Below are 16,539 nucleotides of genomic sequence, written 5' to 3'. Positions count from 1 at the left end.
TACGTGGACCCGGCCGATGGGGCCGCCTACGAGTGGGACCGGGAGAAGAAGGCCTGGTTCCCCAAGGTGGGTGCGGGGGGAGCCTCAGCGCTACCTGCGGGCGGCCGGCCGGGCCCGCTCGGTCCCCCTCCCCCCTTCCCCTTGTGAGGAGCGGCCTGCTCGCCTGGCCCCGGCCCTCTGGGGGGGAGCCTCGCGGGGCGCCGCTCCCTCCGCCCGCACACCGCCGTGGGGCCGCTCTTTCCCCGTGGCATGCCGAAGCTTCCCCGGGGAAGGGCGAGAAAGAAGGAACAGCTGATGTTGGGCCTCTTCAGCACGGGGAGAGTGCGGATTGTCTTGTCTCACTTGTCTGGATTCAGCCAAATAGATGTCTGCTGCGAAGCCTCTGTAGCACTGAAACACTCTTTTTTTCCAGGCAAAGCCACGGCAGCTGGCCTTGTCTCCGCCTGTAACCTAACCGGCTGCTTTCTGCTCTTCTGTTGTGAAGAGCTGTAGGTTGGCTTTTCTCCTTGGCTGTGAATCTGTAGAATTGCTCGGGCCTGGCATGAAGTCATGGTTATATTTGTGGATCTTAACGAATCGGTACTGCCTTTGGCATGTTTAGGGTTTTTTATCACAGTAGCTGTGGTGATCTTTGTCTTAATGTTGGCAGTGAAGAAGTGAACTAGTCTGTTAAGAGGTCTAGGTGAAAATGGACTGTTATATCCCTCTTCTATTATTATCTGAAAGCGATGCGTGTATAAAGTTGTCTTGTTCCCTCTCCTTAGATCTTGGAAATGCACATGAAAATTAAGTGTATTTAGCTTAGAGGCATTGCACAGAATGGAAACACGATACAGGTTTTCCTCTTGGGTTTTTTTTATTAAATATTTTAAGTATAAAAAATGAACTTGCTATAACAACGTGGTTCTTCAAGGTGAGAGGGGACACAGATTTAATGTGTTGAGCCAATCTACTGATCTGCAAGTGAAACAGTAGTTTTGTTACTGTATAACAATAGATGAGGGCAATCAATTTACAAATATTAAGACACTTTATAGCATATACTTCATAAACATAATGCGCCAGTTCTTATTTGTGACTCTGAATATATTGCAATTCAGAGAATCTGAGTGAGAATGAAGCCTGTAGTGCCAAGTTTATATGTGTGTAAACCTAGTAAGGTGTCCGTGTAGCAGATGGCTTACGGAGGGGTAAAGACATGTGAGAAATCCAGACTCGCAAAGTGGAGCAGTGGAGAGCTGAGTATCCCTGGCTCCCTGTGGAGTGCTCTAGCCGGTGGGCACAGTAACTTTTAAAAGGGTTCTCTTTTTTTTTTTAATTTCTTTTTTTATTTATCTCTTCTTCTCAGGAGCATTGGTCTTTCCTAAATGCCTTTCTTACCTCAAATTTCCATCTTGGAGAGGAGATAACATTAAGGGTTGGACAGATTATATAGGAACAGCAAGGTTCATTAGTAAATAGGATGTATAGTAGAAGCTGGTAAAGAGTCATTGTGAAGCACTGTGTGATAGGTCACCAAGCTAGATATCATAGAATCTCAGGTTACTTCATTTTGCTGATGATTATTCAATAGCATATTTTATCAAAATGGATTTGAGACCGCAGGAGCCAGAAGTTGTAGTTCTTTCTCTACTCCATTAGCAGTCATAAAATTCCTTATCTCTGTTCTCTGACAAAAGATTAAAATATTCTGACTGGCCTAAGTAATCATCATCTACCGACTGGTATTGCAGTGCTACTCTACTTTGGGAATAGAGTATCTGCTGAGCTTCTACTAAAGCATGTTTCAAAGCAGTGCAAGAAGTTAATGATATTAACTGTCAACATTCCTCAGAAAAATTTGGAGACAGTCAAGTATTTAATAAAAGTGATTGCAACTTTCTGCGTTATTTAACGATTTTTCATTCAGTGGTACTATATTGATGGATACCAACTTCTTACAGTCCTTCACAGGCATAGCACAAAATCGCATGTTGAATTCATCTGCCTTCCTTCATCACTTGCTGTGAAAAAACAGATGTTGGATGTCTTCTGTAAGCGTAGGGTATCTGTTCTTTATTTGGTTAATTTATTCCTTTCTGTTTCAGCGTGGCCAGTAGTTAATTACATGCTAGCATGTCCTGTAGTATTGTATTTCTTTTCTTATAAGCTTAATTGCCCCAAACTGTACAACTGTGTGGGTGTGGAGGTAGAACTGATCTCTTTCTGTGATGTTCTCCACCAGAACTGTAGTGAAGCCCCAAGTGAGAAATTCTGTGAGTGCTTGTCTTCCATGCAGGCATGGTATGACGTAAGTTCCAATAAAAGCCTTTATACTAGTAAAAACGCATTTTAAAATGAAGTAGTTGTAATGGTATATATGGTAGGATGATAGCATATTATGGTAAAAAACCCCCTTTGTTATTGACTGGCAAAATTTGATGGTCCGTGGTAGGTAATTTGCTAAGAATAAACTTAGCTTTACAGGAGAATGCGGTTCCCCCTGAAGTTGAAACATAATACTGCTGCAGGAAGGTGGCTAGTTGTTGCAGGTTTAATCATGAATGTATCTGTAGGTTCTCTGATGAAAATGAATAATATTGTTCACCAGAAAGTTTAGAAGCTTAATTCTCTGGATTTAATCAACTGCGAAACTAAGGATTTGCTAAGATTGCTAGTGTCAAATATAACAAACCTTATTAGAACACAGAGTATTCTTTTCTTCACTAAAGGCGGTTGTACTCTTCCTTTCTCTTGACATTATGTTATGTCATGTCTGTAAGAGCAGCTGCTTACATTCCTGATCAAGGTGCGTTGCAAATCTTGTTTAGTGTAGGAGCTATTTCATGCTAAATTTTTAAGTTATATGGGGCTCCACAGCATCTTGCGTTATTCATGACAAGCCTACTACTGTCAATTCTGCATTTTTTATTTGTCATAATAAAAGCTTAGAGGTGAAACATCAAGCTTCAAATGACTACGGAAGATAAGAGATTGCATTGTTATCATTGACGCTTACTGCTGCCTGTTATGCCACTCTCTTACAGTAGCTTAATGACATTAACCTTTGTTCCCTTTTGAATACAGATGAAGCAAGTGCAGCACGGGTCAGAGTCAGATAAAATTTTCGAAGGTTAAGGCTCAGCTTTGGGGATAAATAATTTCAGAGTGTGTAACTGCAGAAAGTACTTCATAGTGCAGTGATGCTAATAAAATCAGCTATGACGTATTATCTCTTTGCATGTTATTGCTAGTGGCTAGTATTAAAACTTACCTGGCTGGAAATACTGGGGGTAATTTGTAGGGTTTTTTTGTTTTGGTCTCTAAGAGATAGACATTAGCCAATCTTATGTTCTATCCAAATATAGTCTCTCTCTAGAAAAGAGCAAGGTAATTATTTCTCTGTTAGCAGGATATAGAGTATACGGCCTTGTAAACAGTGTGTTAAGATATGTCTCTGTCTAAGTGCAATATTTATTGTCTATCAACAAAATATGTCATCTCTGAAAATGTTGATGCTTACAAATGTCAGTCATTCCATCATCTGTGGATAAGTTGTTGGCTTACCTTCAGTGTCACTTTCTCTCTTCAACATGGTCAGGAGCACTTGGCTTCTGTCCTTCAGGCAAATCCAATTTATGTTGAAAGCAGAAAGCTTTGCTTGGAAAAAGGCAGAACTTGTGAAATATTTGTTTTAAAACTTCATGTGCTGTATGGAATTAGTATGTTAGTCTAGTTCGGGTAGTGCCTGAACTGATTGTTTTTGTTGTGCGTATGGCTTTACAAAGATGATTTAAAAACAGTTTTGAAATACTGTTATTTTCTATGTTGCCGGATTAGAAAATGGCCATCATTGATGCGCTAACATTAAAACACTTACAAACCTGAATTTGTAGTTCTTTGAAACTTTGGATTAATTTTCCTAATTTCTTTTTAGATAACAGAAGATTTCCTGGCAACGTATCACGCCAACTATGGCTTCCATGCAGATGATACAGACAGTTCATCTGCTTCTGGCACAGCAGCTGAAAGTAAGCAACCAGTAAGTTCTAAGACATCAGGAACACAACCATCAGCAAATGAGAAAGGACCACGACAAACAGAGCCAAAACAAAAAGCAGAAAAACGGAAGCTTGAGCCAGGTAAGTGACAAAGGGTTTCCCTCTGTGTAGGCTGCAACCTGTATAGTACTGAGTAGAAACTGGCGATTGTTCAGTGTTACCATGTACAGCAAAGATATAGGTCGTTCTGAAAATTTCCAGAATGACTTTAAAATCGTATGGTACTCCGTAGGTATCCTCCTAAGTCCATCTACAGGGTGGGGAAAAAAGCAAATTAAGGCTTGTCCAGAGCTTTTCCTGTGGGCAAGCAAAAATTCTTAGAGATCTGATGGCATGTGAACATTAGTGTATGCTCCCTTGTTTAATATATTGGCATAACTGAATTAAAACTCTGTTTTTAGGATGGTTTCATGTTGAAGAAGACAGAAACACAAACGTTTATGTGACTGGTAAGTAATAGCATTTATTTATCTACTTTGAGCTAAAGATGGTGAAAGAGACTTGTATATGTCTCACTGACTTCTAATATTACCTATTTGGTCTGCCACTTGCAAGCTACTTAACGTTATGTTCCTGACTGCATAATGTCTTTGTGACCTTTAAATTGCAGATGCGGGAAAGTAATATAAGGGACATACTCCATGCTTTTATCTTCTAAATGTGATATTCTGTGAGCTGTGTCAGCCAAGTCACTAATTTTTTTTTAAGTAAGGTACAGCCAAGAAAAACAATTTCTGCAAGCTCCTAAGGAATAGGATAATGAGAACAAGTTTATAAGAAGATAGCGCATTGACTATACACATCACTTAATCTTTAATTTTTATTTTATTTTATAAACACATAATTAAATTATTAGATAAGGAGGAAACAGTAAGTACAAAAAAAAAGCTGGGAATAGAATGAGCAAGTAACAGGGAAGCTCAAATGAAACTGTGCATTTATTACGGTATTTCTCTACCTGTTTTAGATGTCGGGGTGCTATCTTTAGGTGCATGCAGAACTCAAATGAAACTGTGCATTTATTACGGTATTTCTCTACCTGTTTTGGATGTCGGGGTGCTATCTTTAGGTGCATACAGAAAGGTACATTTGGTAGTTCTGAGCAGTCACAGAAACGCACACACTTGAATTCTCAAAAATCTTGATCCGGACCAAACTAGTGTGGAACAGTGACGTAATTTTCTTCTCCATTTTGGTTTTTTTTTTTCTTGTCCTCAATTCAAAGTTCAGGCTTTAAAAACTCCGTACATTACCAGTTGCTTTTTTGTTGAATTTGTGGCTGGAGAAAATAGTCGTCTGTTTATAGTTTGGGCTTTTTTTTTGTCTTCTATCCCTAGAGGTGCAGTGGAACTTAAAACTCGGGCAGGGTAGTTACATTCGCATAGGCCATTGTGTCCACTGCAATGTCGGTATCATGTATAGCACTAAGGCTCTAGGCCTGCATATTAGGGAGCGCAAAGATGTTGCTGTTTGTTACACCTATTAAAAAGTAAAAGGATTTTAAAAATATTGGTATGAAGTAATGTTTAGAAGGTAATACCAAAAATATTGGTCCCAAGGGCAGTGGTTTCTTACAGTGTATGTAAAATTTCGTCCTTAAGTTTGATACCTTTCATTTAAAGAAACACTGTGGAGGTTTTGTTCTGATGAGGTTTTAAAGAAAAAAAAAAAAATTAAACATACTCAAAACTTCTGTTTTAATTTATTTTACAGGTTTACCTCCAGACATTACAAAAGATGAATTTATACAAGTCATGTCAAAATGTGGTATCATTATGAGAGATCCTCAGACAGAAGAACACAAAATCAAACTGTACAAAGATAAGGAGGGAAATCTTAAAGGAGATGGCCTCTGTTGCTATCTAAAGGTCAGTGGTGCACTGAAATGCAGTTTTCCTTCCCGTTGAAGATACTTGTGGCCACTGTTTCAGAATCATATTCAGAAGATTCTTGAAATACCTGAATTATAACTTAAAACTTAGGTGTCTGTTTTAAAGATTTATTCCAGAACTGCCCACTTATCTGCTTATGCACCTCATTTGTTTCCTCTTAGCCACCCCCACCCTCCCCCTGATAATGTCCATAATACCTGCTGAACATGTCTCTACATGTTCCTGTCTTGGGTGCCAGTGATTATGGGGTGAAATGGGGGACTCTTCACTTTTTACTTTGAAAATATGCCACTGGGTGGCCAAGAGTACAGAAGTAACGAGTCAGGAAGGAGCATACTGTAGTCCTGTATTTACAGCTTTTAGTTGAGAGCTGGTTAGGTTCAGGACTGTTCTTGCATTCTGTATTAACCTATAAAAGTTTAGGCTGCAGTACTGTTTCCTTCATGTGTTTCACTTGTGAACCATTTGGAAAGTTAGTGCTTGCAGGTGCAATCTGCTTTGATTCTGCAGGAAGCACCAGGCAAGTACTAAATCAACTGCCTTGTAGTCTATGCTAGTTTTGAAATTTTAGTAGTTAGGGCTGTTTAGTGCACAAGTATAAAGACAGTCTGCCTGTCTTTATAAGGAAAAGTCCTTTCCTAAAGGACTTCTAGGAAAACTTTAAAAATTACTTCAGAGCCTCAACATCTGCTGATCTTGGAAGAGTGATACAAGCTTTATAGAAAATCAGCCCCCTGAATTTTTTTGCGTTTTGCTTTTAAGTTCATCAGCATGATTGACCATTGCAGATTAGTTTTTGTGACATATTTGAATGAAATGTATGCAGTTCCTTTTGGGAGCATTAATCTGCTGTAACAGTGGTGAAGAAATACTTGGTTTTGATAAAGAAAGCATTGCCAACTGTGTGTCAAGAGACTTGGAAGAGCTATGGCATTACAGTTTTCAGTGACAGGGAACTGATTCTTAGCACAATATTCTTAATTAAATGTTATTTGAATAATTTGATGTGCCATGTGCTTTAAAGCTTGTGTTCTGTTTTATCTTCAAATAGAGAGAATCGGTTCAACTTGCATTGAGACTTCTGGATGAGGCAGAAATTAGAGGCTATAAATTGCACGTTGAAGTTGCAAAGTTTCAACTGAAGGGGGAGTATGATGCAAGCAAAAAGAAGAAGAAATGTAAAGACTACAGGAAGAAGTTGTCTCAACAGCAGAAGTTTGTATTTTTTATTTCAGTAAAACATTGCTTGATTTCTAAGTGCTATTAGTAAAGCACTGCTTTCTTTCAAATGCAATGCTAAGAGTTATGCAAAAATTGAAGTCTTCTCTGACAGCAAAATAGCTTAAATAATACACATTTGGAGGGGAGGAACTCCTAAATTAAATGTTGATATAATGAACTTCTTCGTGATTGACACTAACATAATACATAGGGAACCAAGGTCCTTTCAGTTATAGAAGAAAATATTGCAACTCTGGGGAGATAAAAGACTTTTTTCTCTCAGTGTGTGAGTGTGCAAGTCCTGTCACCATATCTAGGCTTACTTTTTTAAGGTAATAACACTCTGGTTGTTCACATATTATTTGTACCATACTTTACTCGTTGCAAAGGGCAAGAGATGCTAGCTTCCGTAGGAGCAAATACTAAAATATCTCTGTAGATTCCCCCAGACCTCTCTCTCTGGTATAAGATACGTGGTTTTCTTAATTGTATCTAGATTCATCGCTTTTGTACCTAGATTCGTTGCTTTTGTCACTTAAAAATTGTTTTTCTGCCTTTTGGAACCAAGAAGATGCGGATTAAAGAAGAAAAAAGTTTAAGTATATAGGACTTTTAATATTTTAATGAAAGCAGCATTCCACTAAACATTTTAAATAGTAATGCGAAAGTATTTTGCCATAGTTAAAGGGAACAAAGTCTACTTGACATCTTATCAATTAAAAATAAAAGCAGCTTGAAATGTATCTGCCTCAGAGATACATTGCCAATTCTTGCTATAAGAAGTCTCCAGTGCGGAGGGAGAAGTATGAAAATAATGAACTTGCATTTGACAGCAATTTGTGTGAATAAACTGACTTCAGTTGGTGTTCCTTTTGAGTTGAAGAACATAATTTACTTGCTACTACCTTCATTGGAAATCCAAATTTTCTTCAGCCGAAGTAGCAGATACAAGAAGGAACTTAAATGAGATTTTTTTCCCCCCAAGTATAAGATTCTGAGATTTAGAAGTGTAAGTGAATGTGTCCTTTTTTTGTAATAGGATATAAAGTAGACATTTCTACCAGAAGTAACATTTTTTGTGAGAAGGTAAAGTCATAGAACAGGTGCCCTGAGTTACACTGCTAGTTTGTGGCAGGGGCTCTGTACACTGTGGAACAAGATACATCTTGCAGCGATGTCTGTGTAAGACTCAAGGTGTTCTTGCATGTTTGTTTAAATAAAAGCAGTTAAATTTTACCAAAGGGAATAGCGGATCTCCTTTTTTACAAAACAAGTTAGGAAAAAATGGTAAAATACTGACATTTTTATTATACTTGGCAGCAGCTGATTCCTGTGTCTGACCTGATATTAGGAAGGAACTAAAACTTGAAGATTATTTTTTTCAGTGTTTAAGAAAATGCTTTGATTTTTAAAATAATTTATATTCCCTCTATGAGCATTTAAGTACCTTAAAACTTCAACTGCTTTGTAGAAGAAGTGGTAAAACTGGGTGATTATTGCATTTTTTAGAAGAGTAACTTAACTCTTTGTGTCAAAATACGTTTTAGTTGATGTATTGCAAGAAATGCCAAATTAATGATTTTTTTTCAACAAATACTTGTAGAAACTGAAGAGAGCCGCAACAATATCTTCTTACTGTTGCTTCATTTCATTAGACAGCTGGATTGGAGGCCTGAGAAGAAAGATGGCGCAACTCGAATGCGACATGAACGCATCATTATTATCAGGAATATGTTTCACCCAAAGGACTTTGAGGTAGGAAGATGCAGTTTGCTACTGTAAATTGTGCTCTTATAATTAACGTTGTCTGAACTTTCTGCCATAGGAATTTTAGCAAAATTCTAAGCAGATGAGAACAAAATTAAATTCACTGTTTGGGCAGGGTTTTTTCCTGTGCCAAGCATCTGCTTAAAATTCATTCACCTATTTCCAAAAAGCAAGACAAAGATGTTCATGTATATTTTTTAAATAGGCCTTTTTCACTGTGTGTATCCTGACAATATTCCTTTTTGGGATGGAAAGAGGAGTAGACAGTAACGGTGTTAGAATGGAGAAGCATTATTAATTAGTAGCATTTATTAAATTCAAATAAGGGCTGTCTGCCAACTCCCAAGTGGCTTTGAAAATGCAGCATAACAACACTTAATTTATGAACTTCTGATAGACTGGCAGATGCGTTCTGTTGGTGATTGGGCAAAAATAAAGCTGAGAGAAGTAAGTGCTTCTGTTCAGTTTAACCTGTGTGATTGCATTGCAGGAGGATCCCTTAGTGCTAAATGAGATCAGAGAAGATCTGCGGACAGAGTGTGAAAAGTTTGGTCAAGTAAAGAAGGTTCTCATATTTGATGTAGGTATTTTTTACAAGTTGTGTAGGCAGAATTGATGTAATGTGTAAATGTGCAAAACATTTAGGATTCTTTAAGTATGAGTGGAGCATTTATTTGCTTTTTTGTGTTTATTTCATGGAAACTTGACCTGATCTTCCACTATTTTAAAATTAGCTGTTTTGGAAATTAATTTATAAGCACCTATGTACTTCAGCCTATGTGAAGGCAAACTCTAACTCTTCCCAGTAACTTGGATACATGTCACAAGTTTTGACAGTTTATAAATACATTTATTTGTAGCTAAACTAGCTGAAATGTTTGTTTGTTTTATGTGTTCAAAAAGTCTGTTCTGTGTACCAATAGAAGGAAATGTGTAAACTTGCAAATTGAGTTTTTCAAACATGATTATGTATGATCAGGATAGAGCTATATCCTGATGGATTTTGTAAGACAATCTAAAATATGTTGGAATAAATACACTATTCAGAAAACTATTAAATGAAAGTTGTCTCTCCTTACAGCGACACCCTGATGGCGTGGCTTCTGTGTCATTTAAAGAAGCAACAGAAGCTGATCTGTGCAAGCTAACTCTAAATGGAAGGTGGTTTGGTGGACGTCAGCTTAGTGCTGAAACATGGGATGGTGTAACAGATTATCAGGTAGCCTTTCATGGTCCTATTTCATCGAAAATTTCTTCCAAACTGTAAATCTGTTTTAATTTGAGAAGTGCTTTGTGTTCTCATCCTCATACCCTTCCCCTGCCCACCCCTGCCCCATCTTGCTTCCCCTCAAAAACTGCTAGGATGTCTCCAAAAAAATCATCCTTAATTATTCAATTTAGTGAAAATTTGAAGGACATGTTTGATGTTAAAAATTGTGTGTTGGAGATGTAAACTTAGAAGATTAGTCAGGGGGTGTACAGATCATTAGTTCACAGTCAACAGGGCCTATTGCAGTCTTGAGGTATTACTGCAATATAAATGTTCGTATAATTTTATCTGTGTAAATACTCATTTTTACAAGTATGACTTTGAAATTATGTGTATAAACATATCTTTAATAGGTGGAGGAGACTGCGAGAGAAAGGGAAGAAAGGCTCAAGGTGTGGGGATCATTTTTAGAGGATCCTGATGCAAAGGAGCAGCAAACTACATCTGATTCAGATTCCGCAACAAGTAGTGTTAAACTGCCTGAAGGCAGACAACCTTCAAAAGTTAATGACACATCTAAGGAGGATGTAAATGATGAAGCCCATAAGAGGGAGAATAATGGTGAGGGCATTAACGAAGATGGTGCTCCATCTACAGACAGCAGCCTTGCAGGCAGTGATGTTGAAGCAGATACATAACATCCTTAATGCTTTACGAAAGCATGGTTTTTAGGGTGATGTTTGAGTTTATCCCTTTCTTCAGGGTGACTGCAGACAATGTTCATATGAATATATGCCTATTAAAATGTCATCAGCTGTGTGCTTTGAAGTTTTCATTAAAAGCAGTATTTAATGAGGTTCTAAAAGTTTGTATTAATTGGCTGTTCAGGTAAAGTAACTCAAGTTGCCAAGAATGCAGTAAAGCTCATCAGGCTTCTTTTGTTCTAACTATGCTTGTCAGTGTTTCGTTATGTAAGTGTGAAATATGTTCCAACCCTTAAGTTTATGTAACTATATGTAACTTAAGTAACACAAAGCTATTACAAGATTTGTGGATTTTACTGTTAATTTTCCTGTACCCCTTGGAACTTGGTATCTCATCCTTAAAAATGATTCCTGTCCTGAGTACTTTGGATCATTTTATGGAACAGATGCTGTGATACTTAAAGGGTGAATGCATTGGATATGTTGCTATGCATTAAGTAGCAAATGATAAGAGTAGTACCAAGTTGCAAACTTAAAGGAAGTGAAAAACAAACAAGGTTGCCATAGCCAACGTAAGGTAAACTGCGTGAAGATAGATTATTAAATCACAGCATTCAGTAAATTATTTTTTTCTTCCCCTGCTTAGATCTTCTGTTGAGGCTGGAATTACGTCAAGGAGACTAGAAATGCATGAGCACACACATTCTAGGCCGTAATGAAATAAGGCTGATCTTTAAACTCTCATGGTCTGTATGCAAAATAGGCTTTTGAATGATGAGTTGGCTTTGTTTAGTTTTTGCTTTAATAGAGTAAAGGTTTTCGTTTGACTTTGTTAGATGATGAGTGTGAGTTCCCTTCAACATTTTAGTTTAGCCTTACATACTCTTCAAAATGGGGAGGATCTCCTATATTTCATAAAATTTAAAGGCTTTTGGCAACTTGAACTACAGTTTGTTGTGCAAAAGTTAGAATACTTGAAAATATGCTTTCAAATAATATTCTTTTATGTGGAAAAAGCAAATGCTAGCCCTCTTAGAAATATTTTCCAAAAGCAAGGATTTAGAAGACATTCTAACTTTAGATATCTTAGTAAGTGGCAGGCTTTCAAAAATAACTTTGGGGGAGCCGTTTTGGGCATAGTAATTCTTAATTTAGAATCCCATTATTTTGATACCTAAGGATAGAAGAATACAGATTTAGGCACTAAACATTTGAAATATTGGTGCTAAATTCATAGCACGCTGTTCAGATGGGTGGTTACTAGTAAGGAGGATCTTTTGAATTTTTTTAATTCATATTGGATTGCAAGAAACCATAGATGCTAATTATTATATTTCCATCCTGAAGTATTCAGAATACTCTGAAAATTGGTATTTTCAAACTTCGTGCTCTGAGATTACCATCTATATTTTTTCCAGAAGTCTATATGGTACTAAGTTTGTTTTGTTTTTTTTAATATGTAATCAATATGTATGGGTAGCTATGCCAACCAGAGCATCTAAGTTAACACTTGCCACTGTGGTTATAAATCTTATCTTTTTGTGACAAAATAATCTGGTCTCGCAACAGAGATGATAGTTGAATTCAGGGTTTAAAAGTCTGGGGGCTCATTATAAGCTGGCATGACAAATTTCCAATTTTGAGTTGCATTATAAAGAGCAGCTGTAACTCTTGCCAGCTAAGACAGACCATTTTCTCATCTTTACGAGTGTGCAAATTGCATGTTTCAGCAAAACAGGTGTTGGAACAGTTCAGGGAATCTGAAATACTGCCTGGTGCGTAGCTGCACGTAGTGGCATATTCAGGTTACATCTCTGGGTTGTGTTGGTTCTGCCTTCATTATTTTTATTGGCAGTAAGCACCACAGACCTTTGAGGGCTGAAGGTTTTGGCATATGAAGAGTGTAATTTAATGTGGTGGGTATTGCTTTCAGTGCTCCTGGTTTTTTTTTTCTTCCAGCTTCTAGACTCCAGGCTTTAGATCTGTTAAGACTATTGTGTTTTGTTAGCCTTTTTTTTTTAAGAGAGCCTAGTCATATAACACTCTACACAGTTAAATCACCTGTTTTACAGTGGAATTGCAACTGATACAGGGAAACTATTGACAAATGTATAAATATTGTACAGTTCTATGAAGCCTTATCATGGTATCAGATAAAAAATAAGGTTAGTGTTAGTGTTTGAAAAAAGACTTTGAAAAATAAAGAATCATTATATGTGCAGTAACCTTCCTCTCTCCAATTGATGTACAAATTTGATTGGCTTGCTTCAGAAGTCAAACGTGATGTTAGTCTTTTCACCTTTTCCTCTAGACTTCACGCTGAAGTACAGCACGGGCAAAGACTGAGACCAAATGCTTTACTGGCTTTCCTATTAACTAGGATTCCTAAGAAAATAAAAGCTGTTTTTCCATGCAAATACGTTGTTCTGAAGTGCGGCATTACACTCAAACTGGTGTTTTCCTTTTGTCTACCTCTGTTATTCCCCAGTGAAATGTAAAAATATATTTTTATAAACTATTCATTTAGCTATTGAGGCATTTAATAGTCTGTGGAGAGGTTAATGCAGCTGTGACTTTCTTTTCAGCAGATTTTCATTGAGACCAAATTCTTTTGATGTTTTCCTTTCTTAAGTGATGCCGATTTTTATAAATTAAACATAAATTAAAATTTTTCACAAAAGTTAAAATTACTATTTTGACGCATGATTATGAAAATCTTGTAGTACAGAGCAGTAATGTTTAATACCAAATATTAATGAATCTGAAGCTGAACGAGCTGAGTTGCTTTTTAAACTTGCATTTTTTTTCTGACTGAGCAGCATCATAAATGAATTGGTAAGAAGTTAAAACCCCGATGTAACTTTCACTATATTTGTTCTTTAATTAAAAGTGCTTTCTAATGACTTGTCTTGCTCATTAGAAATGACAAAATCAAAATTTTTGCTCAGTTTCTAATTTTTCTTAGGTTCCGTTCCAGCGTTCCACTATACTGCGTGTTCCTTCATACCTAGGCTTTTGGTGAGAGGTTCGTTTTAAGAAAAACTGTCTCCTTCCCTCCATATATTATGAAAACAATAACTAGCAGCAGGTTGAAACAACTTGTGGATAATCATTGTTGCTTAGTTTTGACCTAGAGAAGTAGCTGTTTCTACTCATTTGCACAGCGTAACAAAACGGATGTGAAGCCACTTAAATATAACAGCGGGGAAAGAGTATTAACTGATACTTCAGCATAATTCAGCATAGATAATCACTTTCTTAACCATGCAATACAAAATCAGTTGCTTAGCTTCAAGATATATTGGTAGTTTGCTTTACAATCAAATGCTGTTTAGTGGTTTGCTGGCAAGGTAATTGTACGGAGTTGCAAGTATTCATCAGAGATGACACGGTTTGAGGAGCATGGCCAAGGTAGCCATCTGGAAACAAAAAGCCCCAAAAGAAAAGGCACATAAGTTGTAGCAGGTTCTCGAATGTTCATATGCAGCTGTAAAGAGAGAATTAGTTTCATTTTGCATCAAAATGTTTATCTGTTTCTCCTGCTGACTTTTTTAATTACTTTTTTTAATTGAATTTCAGTCCCTCGTACAACTTACATTTTGTATAAGGATTGCAATTCACTTAAAATCATTAGTATGTTAAATGCAGTGCATTTTAGCTAAAACATGTCCTAGACATTATTCAGTTAAGGTTAATCTATTTACAATTACAAATACTTAGCTTAATTTGCTTAAGAAAACTTAAAGGTATTGGATGCTTCATAGAAACCCAAACTTGCCTTTAAATTTTCCAGTAAAATCGATATCCATACCCTGAATTCTTGAACTGTATAACCTAATGAAATTCTTTAAAAAACAAAACAAACAAACCACCTATAGATTTTAATTGGATTTTAAATTCTTATTTTTATTTCTGAATTTGAGGAAATATACTGCAGTATGATAAATGAATTATGTAAGTTGTGTACTTGTGTTGATTTGACTTGTGTGTACTTTAGTGCTCATTATACAAGGCTTGAAGTCTTACTGTCAGGATACTCTGAAAGTTCTGTAAAATATTTATAGAATTATGAAATCTTTTGCAGCGAATTGTTTTTTGCTCATTCTGTATTATGAAAGTATATTGTTAGATTAAACTTTTCAGTAAGTTGACTTGGAATTTTTCTGACAGGTTATTTTCTTTCAATAAGTTAAATTGACCGTTTATCTTTTAGAAAAGCAACATTAAAAAAAAATCATATTTGAATAATTTCGAGACCTGTGACAGCATCTGAGAATCCCTTGATTTGTCTTCAATTTTGTTTCTTAAAGGGGTTGTGTTTTATACTACCTTTTTAATAAACAAACTCGTGAACAAAACAAGTCTTTTCTGATTAGTTTTGAGATAATGTATCTGTCTTACTTGTTTCCTCAGTAAAAGGTACCATAGCATTTGGTGCACAGTGACTTTAATTTATAAAGCATATGTGTTAACGTGCCAGAGCTTTCCAACTGGAGTCCAGTATACGTGTCGCTAGAACTGTAAGTGTTCACAGTGGGACATGGTATTTGTTCGCTCTTTATGGGTTTTGTCTCAGACTTCACTCTGGCTCGGTGTGTTAGTGGACCTTGCATGAAGATAAAAGGAGCAGGAGGAATGGCTGCAGGCACCATAGCTACAATTGAGATTGGGAGGGGGTGTGTGGTTTCTTAAGGACAAGCAGAATTTCAATTTTTATTCTCAGAAATGATTTTTTAATTTTTTTTTGGTTGTTCAAAGCTTAACATTTTGAATGCTTAAAAAGCACTGGAAGTCAGTTGTTTCAATTCCTATACTACAAAGGAACAGGGATGATAATCCCATTTTTACCCAGTAGTTCTTTGGGGTGTTCACCTAGGAGCTTTAAACGGATGCCATCTAACAACCTTAGAGTGCTCTAACTGCCAACCTAAGAGGAAATTCTTGAGTGAGGTCTTGAAAAGCTTTAGCAGAAGAAATCTCTGCTGTATGAAACAGTTAAGCAAAGGGGAGCAAAGAAAGAGGGACTGAGATGTTGAGGGCACTTGCCCTGCTGATAGACTGGAATCCAGTCTGTCTCAAGAAAATGTGTTTATGCAAAGAGTGTGTCAATAGAAGACTAAGCACCGTCCTGGGAAATCTCACAGCCTGGTAGTTAAGTTGTTCTGGGAGATGGCAGAGGGCGGATTCATACGTATTTAGGCAGAGGGAATTGGATTGTGCTCTCCTACTTTCTGGGTGAGTAAACAAACTGTTAAGCTACTGCGTAAAAGACATAACGTCACCAGTTTGACTCTAGTTCCCCAGTGCATTTTTCCAGCTGACACTGGCAAATTTGACCCTGATTCAGCATTTCTGGAATGGCTGCAATTTGGTAATTTTGGTAAACTTACTACAAAACCCCCCAAGCTACCTGTTTCTTGCTACAGCCCTTACAGAACAAGAGTGATATTTTTGTTTTCTGAAGATTTTCTGTAGTCATTTAAACAGGTCCAGCAAAGGAGAGAGAGAAAATTGGTTACCCAGCGTATCTGGGATGGAGACAGGTGATCTTTCCCTTCTTGCAGATGTTTGTAGTTACACACTTAATGCTGAATATGCTATAACCTGGCATAGGAGAGTCCTTTCTGACCCTGACCAAGTTTGGTTCTCTGCCACAACTTGTTTATCATCTTACTCAAAAGTCTTCTGAAGTCCAGACGCTGTCT

The 16,539-nt window shown here is 37.0% G+C and overlaps 1 protein-coding gene across 1 annotated transcript; it reads left to right on the top strand.

Annotated features, from left to right (window-relative positions):
• The first annotated feature begins 6 nt into the window (after window positions 1–6).
• Window positions 7–14,989, top strand: HTATSF1 (HIV-1 Tat specific factor 1). Its single transcript, XM_009287634.2, has 9 exons — window positions 7–66; window positions 3,917–4,121; window positions 4,442–4,489; window positions 5,754–5,908; window positions 6,984–7,147; window positions 8,809–8,908; window positions 9,411–9,500; window positions 10,002–10,139; window positions 10,544–14,989. The coding sequence occupies exons 4-9, from the start codon at window positions 5,795–5,797 to the stop codon at window positions 10,826–10,828; spliced, it is 891 nt and encodes a 296-aa protein (XP_009285909.2). The 5' UTR covers window positions 7–66; window positions 3,917–4,121; window positions 4,442–4,489; window positions 5,754–5,794; the 3' UTR covers window positions 10,829–14,989.
• Window positions 14,990–16,539: the final 1,550 nt, after the last annotated feature.

This window comes from Aptenodytes forsteri, unplaced genomic scaffold (genome assembly GCF_000699145.1).
Source record: "Aptenodytes forsteri isolate BGI_AS27 unplaced genomic scaffold, ASM69914v1 Scaffold265, whole genome shotgun sequence".
NCBI lineage: Eukaryota > Metazoa > Chordata > Aves > Sphenisciformes > Spheniscidae > Aptenodytes > Aptenodytes forsteri.
This window is presented reverse-complemented; position numbering and strand designations above follow the sequence as displayed.